General features: G+C 37.5%; 1 protein-coding gene across 11 annotated transcripts in view; it reads left to right on the forward strand.

Annotated features, from left to right (window-relative positions):
* LOC113637676 (regulator of G-protein signaling 3-like) overlaps window positions 1-16,198 on the forward strand; it is a 28,232-nt gene extending 12,034 nt beyond the window's left edge. For 4 of the 11 annotated variants that reach the window (XM_027138475.2, XM_027138476.2, XM_027138478.2 and 1 more), the window contains 14 exons: window positions 462-831; window positions 1,214-1,262; window positions 1,413-1,669; window positions 2,009-2,092; window positions 3,619-3,730; window positions 5,739-5,782; window positions 8,833-8,955; window positions 9,409-9,435; window positions 10,549-11,301; window positions 12,500-12,570; window positions 12,907-13,011; window positions 13,227-13,288; window positions 13,392-13,558; window positions 13,945-15,737. In XM_027138475.2, coding sequence (XP_026994276.2) covers window positions 462-831; window positions 1,214-1,262; window positions 1,413-1,669; window positions 2,009-2,092; window positions 3,619-3,730; window positions 5,739-5,782; window positions 8,833-8,955; window positions 9,409-9,435; window positions 10,549-11,301; window positions 12,500-12,570; window positions 12,907-13,011; window positions 13,227-13,288; window positions 13,392-13,558; window positions 13,945-14,157 — 2,437 coding nt within the window. In that variant the 3' untranslated portion in view covers window positions 14,158-15,737. Of the gene's footprint in view, window positions 1-461; window positions 832-1,213; window positions 1,263-1,412; window positions 1,670-2,008; window positions 2,093-3,618; window positions 3,731-5,738; window positions 5,783-5,947; window positions 6,269-8,832; window positions 8,956-9,408; window positions 9,436-10,548; window positions 11,302-12,499; window positions 12,571-12,906; window positions 13,012-13,226; window positions 13,289-13,391; window positions 13,559-13,944 lie in introns of those variants that run through there. The other 7 variants (XM_027138470.2, XM_027138471.2, XM_027138472.2 and 4 more) reach the window with 5 other exon arrangements.
* The last annotated feature ends 2,308 nt before the right edge of the window (window positions 16,199-18,506 follow it).

The raw sequence follows: 18,506 nt of genomic DNA on the forward strand, positions 1-18,506 counted from the left end.
AAGCTAAATTTTTTGTTATAAATATTGTTGCCATCATTTAGTGTCATTATAAAGTGTTCAGTGCTTTGTTTGTTATAACAAAATATTTCACAGGCCTGGTTGCAATTATTATAGGTAAAGGAAACCAGAAGATGTTAAAAATTGGATGTATAAATTCTCAGCATCAGTTCATTAATTTCCTTTACTTCTCCTATATTCCTGCGATACACAAAGGAAACATCAGATTGAAAGTGCTAGAATACAGTAATTATCTTACTGACATATTATTTGACAAAGTAAAATTTTATAGTGTAAAAATATGTCTAATGAACTGTGCTGGAGGGATGAAACCTTTTATGGAAACTAACCAATTATGGAAATATGTTTATCCTTGAAATGACCACTGGGAAAGATCATAGGAAATAATTGATTAAAATGTACATTTTAAGTTGTATGCTTAGAAAATGTTTCTACTCCTTTAGAAACTGTCGGAACGAGATCACAGTGGTGGTCTGGAGGACAGTGCCAGTCATGAAGCCCTATTATGAAGGCCTGATTCACAGGCCCTCATATAAAACCTCTGCCTTTGACAGTCTGTCTCCCTCCACCAAGACCCAAAACAAAACACCACCGCTGCTTTCCCGACCTTCCAACCACAAACTAAGCCGACGTAAGAAGGGAAACAGCTCTGAGAGCAGCGGAAATGGAACCCGGGAGCCGAGATGGTCATGGACTGGGAAACGGGAAGAAAATGACTACAAAACTCGTACGCAGACCCTCAAGGGCACCCGTGTGACATCATCAAATGGTGACAATTACATCATCTTGTCTCCTGTAAATCCAGGAAACCAGGTAAATATTAATTCAGCTCATCTCTTACGCATATTCTAAGACGGTACATTGTTTTATAAATTCTTTTCTCTCATTCGTGCTCATGCTGTGGCCATTTTTCTTAAGGTGCATTTCTACACAGCTTGAGCTCTAATCTCTTTAATGTGTTTTCGTATATGATTTCATATTTATATCTTTTTTCTTTAGAAGCGCTCAGTATAATATATTCTAAGTCCTAGTCTGTAGATTCCTATTAGTCTATATTGTCCATATTTCAATAAATGGACAATGAGGTTAGTCTTATCATACCTATTAGGCTTAGACCTGTTAGATATTGTCACTGAACAAGGCTAAATGCTCTTATAAGATTGCTTTGTCAGGTTAATTTTTCTTTTATATTCAGATATTGCAACCTGTTTATCCAGACAGCAATGGAACACTGGGAACACTTGGTAAGACCCACAGTTTATTGTGGTTTAACACATTAATAATGTTAATAATAATGCTGTTGTAAATTAATAAAACATTTGAAAATATTTGTTGGACCAAATAATTGTGAATTTTTGGAATAGCGTTTCCTAAATAGTACTCTGCACTTTCAGGGAGAATTTATCAGACTCACTCATCAAGAGGGATTCAACAGAGCACAGCCTACCTGCAGGACACTGGAGTGGAGGCACAAGCCACATTACGCAGATCTCTGAACAGTAAAACAGCTACAATTCCACCCTCATCCTATAGACAGAGCTTTGCCAACTACCAGAACTGCACTCTTGTACAGTCACATCTTCCCCACTCCAGCTATGGCACTTACGTCAGCCTTGCCCCCAAGATCCTCATCTTCCCTGTATTTGTCCAGGTGGAGGACCATGTTTTTATTCCCACAATGATGATCATATCTCTCTCTATGTCGATTTATTTTGTGTGTGTGTGTGTGTGTGTGTGTGTGTGTGTGTGTGTGTGTGTGTGTATGTATGTGTATATATATATATATATGTGTATATATATATATATATATATATAGATATATATATATATATATATATATATATATATATATATATATATATATATATATATATATGTGTATATATATATATATATACACACACACAAATATACACACACTAATGGAATGGTATAAACTGGATATACAGTTGTATACTGTAAATTTCCTTTTTTTTTTTTTAAATTTCAGCCATTGGACCTATGCAGCCCAGAGAGAACACTATTGTTATCTGAAGAGATGATTCTTCATGACAGCACAAACATAGCACTTAAGGTAAGGCCAAAATGCTCCCTAGAAATGTTTTACTAACTAAAGGCTACATTATTCATGAGAAAAAGGGGATTATGGGGAACAAATATCAGCTTCTATTTTCTGCATAAAAGCTAAAAAGGCATTTTTGGGCTAGTTTCAGGGCTTTTGACATGTAGTTTGGTCTGGAGATTTTGCTAAAACTGGTCAGTTCTGGTAAATGATATTACTGCTTAAGTGTGCAACAGGTAACACATCTATTGTATCAAGAACAGTACAACCGAGCAGACATAAAGCTAGCAGCTTGCAGCCATGCTGTCTGACTATAGGTTGGGTGATACTTGTAATACATTTACTGTTGTGTCTGCCTTGCTAGCTGTATAGATCAAATCTTTCAGTATTAATTCTTAGTAGTTTTTACCCCAAAAGGTTATTTCTTTATTTTTTTTATTTGTTTCAGGTTTGCTACAAGAATTTCCTTGGAGCCAGTTTTCACTATTTTGATATGCAAAGTTATTATTTAGTGCTAATAATATATCTCCATTAAAGTCTTTTGTGGTGTGTTTAATACAAAAAGTACTGATCAAAAGTACTTAGCAACTATGTCTAATCAGATTTAGACTCAGGCAAGGAGACACCTGGATTTGACTTTTCTTCTGGCAGCAGCTTTTGAGAAACTCTGAGTTTGGGAATAGTCTGACCTCTAGATAACACAGCTTGAGTCATATTGAGTAAAGATAAATCTCTCTGTGCCACAATAGTCACCTTGATCCATGGTGTATCTATAGCAATCCAGCCTTCTCTTTTTGTCCTGTCCTAGTGCTTTCTCACTAGGGGTCCACTGTTAACTGACCTTTTTTCTCTTTTGAAGCTCTTGTGAATGCATGCTGAGGAGTTTGGCATTTGTAAAGTTTGGTGTGTTTAATAAGGAGAAGCTGTTCATCACTAGCTCTCATTCCCCCAGTGGACTCCCACAAGTACATTTGTGTGTGTGTATTTGCCTGTGGTATTCAGCTGCAGAGTTTACTAGATTGGCCTTGCTCCAGTCTGGAGTAGGGATCAAAACAAACACTGACCCAGCTGGCTTTTCTGTGGGAATCAAACAAGCGAAAGATGAAACACTGTCACTGCAGAGGTTTTGCTGCAGTATTTTAGGAAACCTGGCTTTCAGTGTAAAATCTTACTGTTGAATATCTGATAGGCAAGTGTTATTGAATCATATAAAATAAAAGGATATAATTATTATTACTAAGTATGTGCATATTTGCAGACTAATCTGAAATAATGGTCTTCAACAGGGTTTGGGTGAATTTAAGACAAATGTAAAAAATTCTTCTAAAAGTTAATATAAATTAAATAGCATCAGCTTCTTCAACCCTAATAAAAAGCAAAGCAATTAGCTCAGGAGATTTGCAGATGATAGCCAGTTATACAACATACTGATTTTACAATAGAAAAAAGCTACAACACATACACATGATGCATGGCTACTACAAGGACAATGGCTTCTTGAGTATGCCTTTGGTAATTGACTCTATCTCCCCCTATAGGTCACAGTGTTTATCTACACTGACCTCATGCTGTTGACTAGAGAGGACGAATCCAGTCGATGCAATGTACTGCAGAGTCCTCTCTACCTCCACCAGATCCAGCTGCAAGACGGTATGTCTACTTACCTTGGTTTACTGCATAACGAGGGGTATTTTCTTTTTTGCTTTCAGATATTCTGCTAAATAAACACACCCTGGGCTTGTGAAAATAAAAGGGTACCCACAAAATGGTAAAAAGGGATTAAGAGTTAAATGAGGTGTAAATTCATGGAGAAATTATACAGATAAGAAGGACAAGCAAGAGAGTAAGAAAAAGAGACAAATGGAAGAATGAAAAAAAAAGCACAAAATAAGTAATTACATAAGAGACCAACAAAGAGAGAAAGCACAGAGATAATGGAGGAGAAATAATAGCAAATTGTCTCTCCTTGTCTCCCAATTCTTTAGCAAAATATATTGTGGCAATTTGGTGCCCTGCATCTCGCTTGGACACCAAAAAATTATCAAAATTAAATGCTAATGTTCCTAAAATTGTACACTATACAGTGAATTTCAGTTTCATATATACAGCCTTATGCCAGTGTGTAAGTTCACTTCCTGTGTGAATTTAATTAAAGCGGATTATTGGTTAGCTGTAAAAGCCCTGTGTTATCATTAGCTGCCAGCTAGAATACACATTCAAGAACCTTGCATTAGTGTGAAATGTAAGCATTTTAAAAGGTAATATTTTTTTTCTAGAAAAATCAACACCCTTCATGGGAATGAGTACAAATATTAAACAGGCAATAAGTGACAATGTGAACTCAAACATACAGGAAAATGGTTTAGCTTTCTTTAATTTTTCACATAGTACAAAATAGAGTAAAATAGTACAACGCAGGCTTGAAAATGATTGAAACATCAGTTATAAAACACCTGTTGATGGTTCTCTTGGATCCAGAGACTAAATTTCTCTAGTTATTTGAATGTATGCTTGGTTCATGACATTGTTGAATGCTCTGACTATGGCAAAGTCTGAAGGTTTGGGCTTAACTATCCTGGTACATTAAATAATGTACTGTGCAATGACAATGCTATCAATCCTTACAAGATCCCATCCACCAGCAACAAAATAAGTATTACTGAGCCACCTTATTAATTATAGTGGGAATCCAGTGTTTTCCCTTGTATGCAGACTCCTTTTATCACAAAACATGGGGATGGATTACCTCATCTGACCACAGCACATAATGCCAAATGTCATTTTATTGCACCTGGAGAAGCTCAGGAGGCATATATTATGATGTGCTTTATAGAATTGCTTTTTTTAATGCAACACTTCCAAACAGTGTTGGGATGAGTGATGGGAAGTTGAATTTTTTTTTTTAAACTATTACCTCTATTACCTGATCATCTAATACATGATTTGTTCATGTCACTAATGGTAATGTAAACCAAATGCCTTGTACATGTGAACGTCCTCATTTTTGTTCCTCACAGAAACAGGGCATGTTTAATAAAGGCAATAACAGTGCAAAAGAACAGCTAGCGTATTTCATTGGTTTGCCAAACTGCTGTTTACAGAATTGAGAAATAGACAGCTGTGTGTATATTTGTGTGTAGCATCTCTGAGCTGATTGTTTAGATAAGAGGGGATGTGAACAAGCCCCACCCTGGATTATTTGTAACTGTGTATATGAGACACGGCAGCACTCAGGAAGGAGGCAGCAGGGTTTTTGTGTGTGTGTGTGTGTGTGTGTGTGTGTGTGTGTGTGTGAGATCAGTCTGAGACTGGCTGCCGAGCTGCTTTGCACTCTGCTGCTGTGTCCGCCATAAACAATGGCCTTGTCTCCGGTAGAGTCAGTCCCAGGCTGCCTGGGAGGGTGTGTGTATTATTCATCTTCCTGATGATGGATAGAAATATCCATAGACGCACCACAGCAGGCATTTTAGGCTTTTTCTGCACCTTTTTAATTCCCCCTTTTTTCGGAAGAGTCTGTCATTGCCTAATGGGTATTCATTACATTAATGTGGGTTATGGTGAAAAATAAATGAAAGTCTTTACAATAATGTAGTTGACTAATCATGAAGTCCATTTAACCATCACTGATTATTTTAAGACATGTATCTGTTCCTTTCAGTTCCTGCAGAAAAACTACGCCTGTATGTCTCATACAGAATAGAGGTAAGAGCACATCTCTCACCACCCAAAAATGTTACCCCACAAAGGTTCTGAATAAATGCATAAGGTGATAGTTTATATGTGCATACAGTACTGTGCAAATGTTTTAGGTGGGAGTAAAGAAAATCATTTACAGTAAAGAACAGCAAAGAAAACAGAAGAAAAAAAATCTAAATTAAATTAATATTTGATGTGACTACCCTATGGCTTCAAACCAGCTTCTTGCACACTTTGTATACTTGTAAAAATTCAAGGATTTTGTAGGATCAGCATCAGGTGAATCATTAACCAATTATACCAAGCAGGTGCAAATGATCAATGTCATATATAGGTTAAAACATTCAGTAACTAAAACAGAAGCAGCATTGTAGGAGGATCAAAACTGGGTGAGGAACAGCAAACTATGCTACTAAAGTGACTTTGTGGAAGACCGTTTCATGTCACAGGTCATACACCATGGCAAGTCTGAACGCAGCAACAAGACACAAGGTAGTTATACTGCATCAGCAAGGTCTCTGCCAGCTGAAGATTTCAAAACAGACTGGGGTTTCAAGATGTGCTGTTCAAGCTATTTTGAAGAAACACAAAAAGCGGGCAATGTTGAGGAACGGATACGCAGTGGTCAGCCAATGAACTTTGACATCAGATGTCCAGCAGTGACAGTCAAAATATAAAATATTATGTTGTGGGATTAATGGTGTCCTCAGTGATGAGGGATACAGGCAGATACTTATTCATCACTCACTTCTATAATGGATGAATATGATTGATTTCTTTAGCAGCAGAATATTTGGATTGTTTGTTTGGAACAATCTACCTGGAACAATCTACCCGACAAATTCCTTTCCAAGTGTACCTAGAAAAATGTATGCTGTTTTGCATACAAGAAAACATTAGATTTGGATTTCACTTCTGTTCATTATTTTACATTTTATATATATATATATATATATATATATATATATATATATATATATATATATATATATATATATATATATATATATATATATATATATAGCTGCCCATTCTTCTTGCACAAACTGCATGTCTCCCCAAAGTGTCTCAATGATATTAAGGTCAAGAGACTGTGATGACTTTTTCTGCTGTAGCCATTAGAGGGCCAATCTTGCCTTTTTTTTGTATCATTGTCATGTTGGAACATCCGACTGCATCCCATGCGCAGCTTTCGTGCTGTTGAATGCAAATTGTCCGCCAGTATTTTCTGATAACATGCTGCATTCATCTTGCCATCATTTTTTACTAACTTACCTGTACCACTGGGGCTCATACTGCCCCAAAACATAAGAGATCCACCACCATGCTTTATAGTGGAGATGGTGTACCTTTCACCGTAGGCCTTGTTGACTCCTCTCCAAACATAGCATTTATGTTTGTGACTATAAAGTTAGATATTGGTCTGATTACTCCAAACGACTGCTCCAGAAGCTGTGAGGCTTGTCTATGTGCGGTCTGGCGTACTGAAGGCAGGCCTTTTTGTGGTATGGGTGCAGTAATGGCTTTCTCATGGCAATTGGACCATGCAGGTCATTTGTGTTTAATTACCTCCTTACTGTGCACCTCACCTTGAAACAACCACTTTTTTTTTTTTTTTTTTTTTTTTTTTTTTTTAGAGCAGCCTGCATTTCTCTCAATGTTGTTTGTGGGTTTTCCTTGTCATACTGAACAATTCTTCTGGCAGTAGTAGGTGAAATCTTTCTTGGTCTACTTGACCGTCTCTTATCAACGGATTATTATTTATTTATTTTCCACCTCTTTAACAGTACTGACTGGCATTTTCAAGTGTTGAGGTACCTTTTTATATCCCTTTCCTGCTTTCCTCCCTTTCCAAGTTCTACCTTATTATGCAGGCCCATTGACAGTTCTTTTGTCTTACCCTTGGTGCAGTATCCAGCCAAGTCAGTGCATCACCTCATAAGCTGAGAAACTCACTGACTATTTATGCACAGACACTAATTACAATTATAATGAGTCAAAGGTGTGGAAACTTCCCTTTAATAGCTATTTAAACCTCTGTGTGTCAGCCTGTATGTTTATAATGTGGCCAAACAAGGATATGTAAATTTTTGATCAGGGTTGTTTGGGTGATTTCAGTCATCATTAGGTTTTAATAAGGAGTCAAACAACTAGGTGATAATTGATGACTTCATGTGACCACTATCCTTAAATAAGAAATTATTTTGCTCTATAAATCATATCAGCCAATCAGGTTATTGTGACTTGTGACCAAATGTCAGTAAAAAGGATAAATGTTCCTTCTTAAGCAAAGGTCATAAGATATAACGACAGGTGTTTTAGGGTGCAATATGAATGCATAGTGTCACAGCTCTGCTGCCAGTGTTAGTTCTTTTTTTGAATGTTGTTAGTATTAAATACTTACATCGTAATAGTTCCCTTGCTGTTATGACCAAATCCCATTGAAAGAGTAAAATTTTTATGAAAATAAAATTTGAATACATTTTCATAAGACTTTGAGGGCCCTGCTGTACAGTACCATATATTACATTTCATGCACTTGATTCATATAATTACCACATGTTAGAAGCTTTTACAGTATGTCCATGCTGGAGTGACTCTTAATTATGATATGGCGTACGTCACGTTTGAGTTTGTTCCAAGCTCCTCTCTCTCCCAGAAGAGTAGACATGTCAGCAAGACAGACGGCTCACTCCAGCAAATACACGCAGAGGCGAAGCGTTAAACACACGGCCATCTGCCCATCTCCCTGACAACACCTCTCTCTCCTTCTCATACACACACACACACATACACACACACAGCATTTCTTTTTTGCCTTCTCTCATCATTTCTCTCCCTCGCTCCCTCTTTCTGTCCCTTGCTTTTGCTCCCTCACCTCTTTTTCAGTGCAGTGTGTGAGACAAAGGTTGCCTTTCAGAGCCTGAGCAGTAGAAGGACACACATAATAAACCCTGACAATAAAGCACATATTGGCTGCTCTTTGGCTAAATGAAAGAGATGCGTTTCTCTTTCTGTTTACCTTTCTTTCCCCTTCTCTCTTTTTTTGCATGTAGAGAGCTGAATGTCTGTTCAGCTTGGAGGCCTTTTCGGCTGAGCAGAAGAGAAGAGTGTACCAGTGTCTGAGAGACAACATCAACAAGCAGCTCACTATGGGAGAGAGAATGGGTCCTGATCAGGTACAAAGTACTCACCTTTCTCAATTTGTCTCACATAAACATTCAGACACACTCAACATCACACTGGTGTAAGGTACACTGTTTTGTATAGAGTCTCTCCCCTGAGATTGTGTGCTTTATACCACAGTTCCATCTTAAATTCAATTCAGTATGTATTTAAACAGGATGCCTCTTTCAGTCTTCTTTTATTCCCTTTGAAAACGATGAAGGAGAAATCAGATTTATTTTGTCAATCTCGTGTTTCTGCTGCGACTCAGTGCCCCCTGGGCTGGCATTACCAACATTTGATTCAGCAGCGGCATCATTAATCAGAGCACCACAAACAGATATGTACATGTGACTTGGAGAGAGAAAGTGAGGGAGGGCGAATGGGAGGGAGGGTGGAAAGGGAAGATGTCACAGAGCTGTTCCAGTGCTGCTGCCTTGATGAAAGAACACATTATTTGTTTTTAGGAGATAAACACGGGATCATTAATGAAGGTGAGGTCATTCGAATTTTGTCAATAGATATACTAGATATTTGCATGTACTGTATGTTCAATGCACATTTCCATTTGGCATTTTAAGCGTTGTCAGTGATTTTTCTTTTAAACTATTTTTTCTTACATTTATATATTTATTTTCCTTTTGCACATTTTTGCTTGTTTGCTTTTGCCAAATGCATAGTTTAAAGTAAACAGCGGCTTTAGTGTTTGATGTTGATGGATGACATTTTTGACTTTGCCATTCAGATAGTATTGTTATTTTGCCAATATTGCAAAGCTCAAAATGCGTTGTGTTGGATTAATGTTTGGTGGACAGTGTTTGGTTTATTCTCTGCTTAAAGAGAATTAAGCTGTAAATCTAGTAAGAATATGATTAATGTCAAAGAGGTGAGTGTTATTGCCTTAATGCTGTATAAACATCATGCTGTAATTTCCTGAAATGGAACATATCAGATGTGGCATCAAATATCTGTCTGTAACAACACTGCATGACAGCATTTAAAGCTGTCATGTGCATATACAGTTTATATTAGTTAGTCTTCTTGTGTTTAAAACAAAAAAATGATGTACACAGTCTAAAGGGATAACGAATGGATAATTAAAATACAGAAAATGCCAGACACCTAATTCCAGTTAAAGAAGCTTATCAGTGATGATACAGATTGGATATGCAAATTATTGGTTGGATCAATTGTCATTGAGGCAATAGCTATGTCAGTGTTTTTGAAATCTACATACAAGCAAATGGTAAGTGCAGCTACACAGGCCTTAGATATGTGTTGATTCTCGGCAAAATTATTAGCACTGAAAAACTTTACCAGTGTTTTCTCTTGTGTTCTGTGTCTTGCCTCTTTCTGGATTCTTTCTTCTCTGCAAAACACTGCTTTCTTACACTTTTGTAGGGTAAAACATTAAAACTGTGTAGCAGTAGTTCCAGCTCTAAAATATGTACAGATTTAAAATGTGGAAATATCTTTGACTAAGGAATTAATACATTCTATAAACACATTGTAAGGCTCAGTGGATAGAGATTAGGTTGAAAAGCACTGGACTTTTTCAGCCAGATGGACTTTATAAAAGTAACACTTGGTGAATGCTTTCTCGGCAGATGCTGGAGCAAAAGGATGGCGATCAGGCTGATTTGGGATTGCTGGGCTTCGCAGCACACACTGTTTCAGAACCATGTTCTCCATCACAAGGCACCAGCTTACCTCTCGGTGGTCTTACAAGAGCTAGAACCAGTATTCCCTCTGACTGTGTGTTATATCCCAGTGAGTGTGTCCAACCCCCGCCTACACTGGGAGACACCTCTAAATCTGTACACATGGAGCCTGCTGCCATCTGGAAGGAGAGGGTGAAGGAGCCAAAACAAGGTGAACGGGAGCCAGAGTTTGAAAAGAGGGAACAGGGTGAAGGTGAGAGTGCCAGGCCCACTTCATCTTCCTCCTCGTCACCTCTTATCATCCCTAAACTGTGCCTAGATCGCTCCTTCAATCCAGATGCTCTCACTTCACCATCCACTGATGATGATGAAGACCTCGAGGAGGAGGAGGAAGAAGAGGATAGTGATGAAGGCTATCTAAAGCGGAGGAGCCTGGTGGAGATGTCACCTGGCAGGGGACAGCAGAGTTCGAGACTGTGTGTGCAGCGCTCATTGCACCGACGCACACACAGTGAGGGCAGCCTGCTGCAGGAGCCACGCTCACCACGATTTATTTCTGACCAGGCCATACACTGCATGGAGAACAGCAGAGAAACACAGCAGCGCTGGACTGTCCCCTCACCTCAGACCCTGAGGAAAGAGCTCACAAAGAACAGAGGATCAGTCCATCAGATCTGCCTACTCTTCACTGGTAGAAGGGTAGGTTCATCCCTCACTGAATGCAATGTTCCTCACAAACAACAGTATAACGTGAGTGATTCGGTGACACCAAAATGTTCCCCTGCATTAAAGTAGAAAATGGATAATAATCCCATTATCATATGTTGCATGTTTATATGGCAGTGTGGCATGGTGACTTAATGGTTAGGATGCTTTCCACACACCTCCAAGGTTGGGTTTGATTTCAGTCTCTGTCCTGTGTGCTGAGTTTCTCTGCTGGGGGTGTGGGTACTCCCTTATCCTCTGGGTTCTCATGTTTAAATTGTTCATAGTGTGTGAATGGGTGTGTGCGTGCACACAGTTATGCCTTGCAATGGATTGATACCCTGTCCAGGGTGTCCCCTGCATTGTGCCCCAAATCCCCTGGTATATGCTCCAGGCTCTCTGTGACCCTGCTTAGGATAATGGCTGCGGATAATGGATGGATAGATTATTTATATGCATAAATAATTTAATAATGCAATGTGTAAATTATATAAAATAATAGAGTAGATAAACTACTGTTTGCTGCAATGAATACAGTACATAAAATCATGCACATACGAGTTATAAGCCCATGCATGGGGGAAGGTTTTGTGTGTGATGTGATCTCATGTGTTTTTTCAGATGTGATTGTTTGAGTATTTCAAAAACTGCTGATCTCCTGGGATTTTCATGTGTATTTTTATTCTAGAGTGTACAATTTTAAACTCTATTTACCGTAAACTGTAGCCCCAGATGTAAAACCTGATGTGACTCTGATATGATATTTTGCTGTGTAGCACATCTGCCACAATGTTCAATCTATTGAGCATTCTCTTGGCTGCACAAAACTTGTTAAATAGTGCTTATTTTTGTTACTATAGTATTCTAGTCAGCTCAAACCAATCTCTTCAGCCCTCTATCATCAACTGCTGCTCACTCAATGCTTTTTTTTCCACCATTCTGTGTAACCTCCACACACTGTTTAAAATCCCAAGGGACCAGCCCATTTGGCATCAACAACCACGCCACAGTTTGAGATCACATTTTTCCCCATTGTGATGCCACAAAATTGGAGGACTGGGTCAAGTGGCAGGCCAGTGTATATTGCACGGTATTTTTCAGGGTATATAGCAATACACTTCTGTTGCCTGTGTTTTGACTTATTGTTTTAGGATGTTATACAGTATTAATGCATTTCCTTTCCTATGACTAGGTCTGTGGGGAGCCAAACTGTAAATGTCAAATGGGGAAAAGTGCCATAAAAAAGAAGAAATCTAAAAATCTGTAAGTCATCTATTTTTATCTATTTTGCCAAATCTGTATTGAGTGTTGCAATTCATTTGTTGTTGAATATGTATTTATAACACCTTTTATTCTTCAAAAAATATGCTCTTTGCTTGATGCCTTCACACTGCAGTTAAACACAGATTGAATCTTGCCAATAGAGTACATGATGAGGGAATGTTGGCTCCATTACACAATGAAACACAGCAGCTGTCCCAATATTCTTGATGATAATTTCTTTAACTGTCTATTAGTGTGTTTCTTAAACCACCAAACAACTGCACACATTAGAACATTCAGCTGGCTGGTGAGACTTAGTTTCTTTCCTTCCTGCAGTGCAAAAGATATGAAGGATCGTCTGACTTTCCTCAGGAAGAAGAACAACAACAGACCCGGAAGCCATCCTTCCAGCAAGCTTGAGAAAGTCCTTAAATCAGACAAGTTAGTTTAATTAGTTACTTCATCTATTTACCAGAAAAGAGTAAGATGGGATGAGTCATGGTGTAGTCATTTAACAGAATGAAAAGAAACATGTGAATGGTCATAAATATAAAGTTACCAAGGTTTAAGTGTTTATATCATTTCTGGAATTGGGGTGAAGTAAATGGTAGGATTGAATGCAAAAATTCAAGGATTTTGCTCTGTTGCTCTACTAGGCCTTCTCCAGAAGAAGCTCTTAAATGGGGAGAATCTTTTGACCTGTTGCTGTCTCACAAATGTAAGAACAGCTTGTTTTCTATCATTCAAACACTGTACGGTATTTTTATTGTACAATGGCATGTAATAAATTGTGTGTGTGTAACTGTTATCTGCTTTAACAGATGGACTCGCCGTGTTCCACGCCTTCTTGCAGACGGAGTTCAGTGAGGAGAATCTGGACTTCTGGCTTGCTTGTGAGGAATACAGGAAGATCAAATCTTTATCCAAGATGGCTTCAAGAGCAAAAAAGATATTTGAAGTGTATATCTCAATCCAGTCATCTAAAGAGGTAGTCTTAAACGTGCCAATGAAAATTTGTTTGTAGGCATGTCTGCTAAATGTAGCTCAGGATTTACAGTCCTCGTCTACTTTATTCATAACACATGTACACCTGCACATTCAATGCAGGTATATAATCAGCCAATCATGTGGCAGCAGCACCTTCAGCTGCAGGTCAAGAGCTGTTCACAATAACTGCTATCACAGGTGTGATATATGCAAAACTGCCTTAAACTGAGTCTATAGACATTGTTTACATCAAGTGCTAGAAGACTGTGAAATATGAATTTTGTACAGTCAGCCATTTAAAATTCATCCAAGTATTCAAAGGTACTAAAAAAATTAAACCAGGTCAAATCACCACAAGCATGATTTTTCTTTATTCTTTTCTCCCAGGTTAATCTGGACTCTTTCACCAGAGAGCAGACCAAGGAGAACATGGAGAACATTGGTGCTGACTGTTTTGACCTAGCTCAAAGACGGATTTTTGGACTGATGGAAAAAGACCCATACCCTCGCTTCCTCAGATCTGACCTCTACCTGGATTTAACCCACCAAAAGAGAGTGCTACTGCAGAGCTCTCTTAAAGCTGTTGATTCTGACTGCTAAGTCTTAACATCTGTCAGTAGCATGAGGGAGATATGAAGCTTTCCTTATCAAATGGATGTCAAGCAGTAAACAGTGTTTGTTGTTCAGACTTTCTAGCCTGTGTATGGCACAGTGTGTGTTTGTTTCTCGTGCTGATATAAACCCAGTATGTACCACTGAGGTGTATTTTGATTATATGCTGACCCCTGTTGGATGATGCTGGTAAAAATGATGACACATGGACTTAAAATGAAAATGAAATGTTGATCTCTATGGCTGTATTACAAGCATCCAAGAGGGTGAAAAGCATGTTGGATAATGAAGCAAAGAAGAAGCTTGGTACTGTTTTGTTGCAATTTTCATTAATCAGTTTTTCAAAATGACCTAGACACAGATGGGTGACAAATGAAGGAAAAAAACAGTCTCTGTCATGCTGTAGTGGTATTTTGCTGATCACCTTTAATTATCTTGAAACTTTTCTGTCCTGATTGGAGTGGTCCTTTATCCTATGGCATATCACACTAAACAGATCTTAACCCAGTTGAACAACTTTGGGGAAACACCAAAACACCAACTAAGGCAATAGCTTTTGGAAAAAATTATATTAACCCCTCCAGCAAATTAATTTGATGAATTAATAACTTGAGTTATTCTGGTGGCCTGTGTTGGGCTAACACAAGTGCCTTTCTAAGATGCTTTATTTTGTTTTTTATCCTTTTTAATTTGTCACCTGCCTGTACATCAGAGAGTTTAAACAGAATCATAATCACATGATTTCAGTGATTACAACAGCTGGTTGTTGCATGTATGAGATTTCAGTACATAAATATGAGCTTTGATAGCATAGATTTAAACCTGAGCTTACAATTCTGTAGGATTTATAACAGGTCAGATGGACTTTGTTAAATTTCATACTAATCGAGTTGTTAAGGGAAGCAAAAACAGGTAAAAGCAGCTTGCTCCTGGCTTATAATATTTCATGACAAATGATTTGTGTATTCCAGCAGGTTTGAAATAACAGATACTGAAGTTTTTCCATTTGATGATTACAAAAGCTTCTTAAGAGCTTTGACCTTATATCCAGTGAAGCTATAATAAAAAATAAATAAATAAATCATGTAACCAGCCATCTTAGTGGCTTTTTATGTAGAAAAAAGGAAAGAAAACAAATGTCACAAGTTCATGGTATGTTTATTAATTTTGTCAGTAGATCAGATTTGTAAACATTAAATCTGATCCATTGCCAATGCAGCATTTCATACAAGTATCAGTCTGAATCAGACACACAAATTGTGAATACATGATTAGGTAACACATTTTCAGCACTGTAGGATTCATTCCATGTCTACCTGTTTTCATTTAAAAGTGCAATACATGAGCTCTCCCCACCAGCTGACCTCACAACTGATAAATAAATGGGCACTAAATAAATGTTATGTTCCCAGTGGATAAAGGTGATTATAAGGAGACACGTGATTTAGTCATGGTAAAACCTTTTGTTTTGTAATGTTTCTGCTTCCTGTTTGTAGAGAGGTCTGATATTATTTAAGTATACATCTGAGATGTTAAACAATAATAAAACCTCATATATTGTCCCCGTCCCCCCCTTACTCTTTCTCTAGTTGCTATGGAGTAACTAAGCATAGAGCATATATTTAGTGCAAACAGAAGTGATCAATTCCATGTTCATTTAGGGGACAGCGTTTTAACGTTTTAGACTTCTGGGAGATCTGAGTTATGTTAAATTCCTTTTTTTAATTCAAACTTCTTGCTATAAATATGATCTTTACTATATTTATTTGTGCACTCACCATTCACTTACATGTGCCTGTGAGTGCTTTAAATTGAGTTTAATAAAGCTACATAACTTTACAAAGTTCCTTTGCATTGTAAAAGTATTTTACTGGATCAGGGACATTTCATCAATAATTTCATTTTAGTAAGACTTCTTTTTGTTGTCTATTAATTAATGCACTTCATTTGTCATACCATTAGTGGACAGCAGATGTTTGGCTAAGTGTTAGTCACATAAGGAAATAAAAAATATTTATGTGCTATCACAGCTATTGATGTATTTATGTGCTCTACATGTTCTCTGCTGTTCTCAGAAATGGTTTAGGTTTAAAAGCCTTGCTAAAGGGTCCAGCAGGAATACTGGGATTTGAACTCATGACTTTCTGATCATAGTCCACTACATTCATGAAATGTTGTCTTTTGGCTAAACTGTATTAAATATGAAAAAAGTGTAATGTATATTAAGGTGTAGATGGTGACAGTGCATTAATGTTTTTACAGTAGCTTGATGTTGACCCTCTTGAGGTACTAAATGGGGCTCTGTGTGACTTACTGACTGAATGCCCTCTTTATCACTAGGAAATATGTGTTTTAAAAAAAACTAAAACTATGTCTTAGTGTTTAGTTTAGGATAAAGCTCAATGTGCAGGTGTGAGAGCTATCTGGTTGGAAGGATTTCTTAAGGAGAGCTTTCAAACTGTTACATCCCTGTAAGCCGAGGGCTAACATACTACAAAAACAAATTAAAGGAAATTAGACATTGGTAAGAAAACAAGACTGTATTTGGCTGATTCAGGCCTTAAGGCCTAAAAACATGTTGAATGAAATTGAAAGCTGGAATCTTTCTTCCTTTTGGCATGTCTATATGCTTTAGTTGTAGATAGTTGATATGTTAGTCAACCAACGGTTGTGCACATAAACACCATAAGGTAATATTAAGAAAAAATTTCTCACTCACCATTTCAGTAACCTTTTATAACTTGGTGAGATTCAAAATGGATCCAGAGCTTGTTCTGGGAACACTGGGAGTGAGAACACACACGGACACATACTCATTTTCTTTGTAGGTAATTTAGCCAGGATTTTGGCACATAGAAGACTAGAGAACCTGGAGGAAATCCATAAACTGTCATAAAGAATTTGTACAAACAATACACTGAGCTCAACATCAAACTGGTGACCCTGGATGTGTCAGATAACTTTCAGCAATGAATCCTTGAAATCACCCAGAAACCTTTACTATATGTTTATATTTGTTATTGTGGAGCCATTTACCAGAGCTATACACTATTTTCTGTTTGTTCACATGCATTGTGAATTTTAACATGTAAATCATTCACAGAATCAAATTTGATATTTTTGAAAATCTAAAATGATATAATTGAATTGAGTTACTGCAACTTTATATAAAGATAATCCTGTAAAGTTTAAACAGCTTATTTATTTGATTCACACTCAAATTTTATTTTTTACTCATCCATTTCATATTAATAAATGTCTTATTAATGATTATAAATTTTTTTGGATGAAATTTTAATCATTCAAATAAAATAATAATAAAAAAAGATGCTGTAGCTTTACATGTTCTCTGCTTGTGAGGCACACATTCGCAGATTAGCTTTAACAATGCATATCATTGTTAATAACAATCATTGTGTTGTTTTCAGCTCTGTGAAGTTTTTTGACTCATGACTTATGCAAATCAGCTGCATGTGGACGCAGAAGCTAATTTCAGGGTGAATAGCATTTAACAACATTTTGATCAGACACAGGCACACTAAATAATCTTCTATTTAAACAAAGGACGTTTGTTTATCCTATTTGGTCTGGCTAAACTTGGTATACATCTTTACCACAAACTCACTCTTGTATCATACAAACATTTTTTGTATGATACAAACAATACCACATTTCTTGAGAAGTCAAAAATGAACAACTTTACATTGACTATTTATATATATATAAATGTAAGAAATGGTATAGATTTTTATCCAGTGTAAATATAAATGTAATAATAGGGTACGATGGTAGTCTTTGGAAGACTGGGCTGTGCTTGTGGTTGTTATTATAGTTTGACAGTCTGATGAACTGCAAGAATATGGTCTCTGATAGTGAGAATCTAAAGATGTGATACTGTCTGCCGTGGTCTCTCCTCTGATGATCCACTGTGCTCTCCTTACCTGCTGTAGATGTCCAGGAGGGAAGGACGCTCACCTCAGACAATGACTATGCACCATTTACAGAAGAGATTCCCATTTGAGGGTGGTGCATTGTCCATAAAAGACTGTAGTGCATGGAAGTGAGGAAGAAGAAACAGTAGCAATAGAAGTGCTGGTGGGCACTGGGTTTGTGGGGCACAATGGTGTTGAATGATGAGATGCATTCCACAAACAGCATGCTCACATATTTGTTTCTGGTGTGTAGGATGAAGGCAATGACATCATCAGTGGAAAGAAAGGTACACTGGGTTGAGCATTTGTTAACATCCGGTGTGTGTGTGTGTGTGTGTTTGTGTGTGTGTGTGTGTGTGTGTGTGTGTGTGTGTGTGTGTGTGTGTGTGTGTGTGTGTGTGTGTT

Source organism: Tachysurus fulvidraco, chromosome 9, assembly GCF_022655615.1.
Source record: "Tachysurus fulvidraco isolate hzauxx_2018 chromosome 9, HZAU_PFXX_2.0, whole genome shotgun sequence".
NCBI lineage: Eukaryota > Metazoa > Chordata > Actinopteri > Siluriformes > Bagridae > Tachysurus > Tachysurus fulvidraco.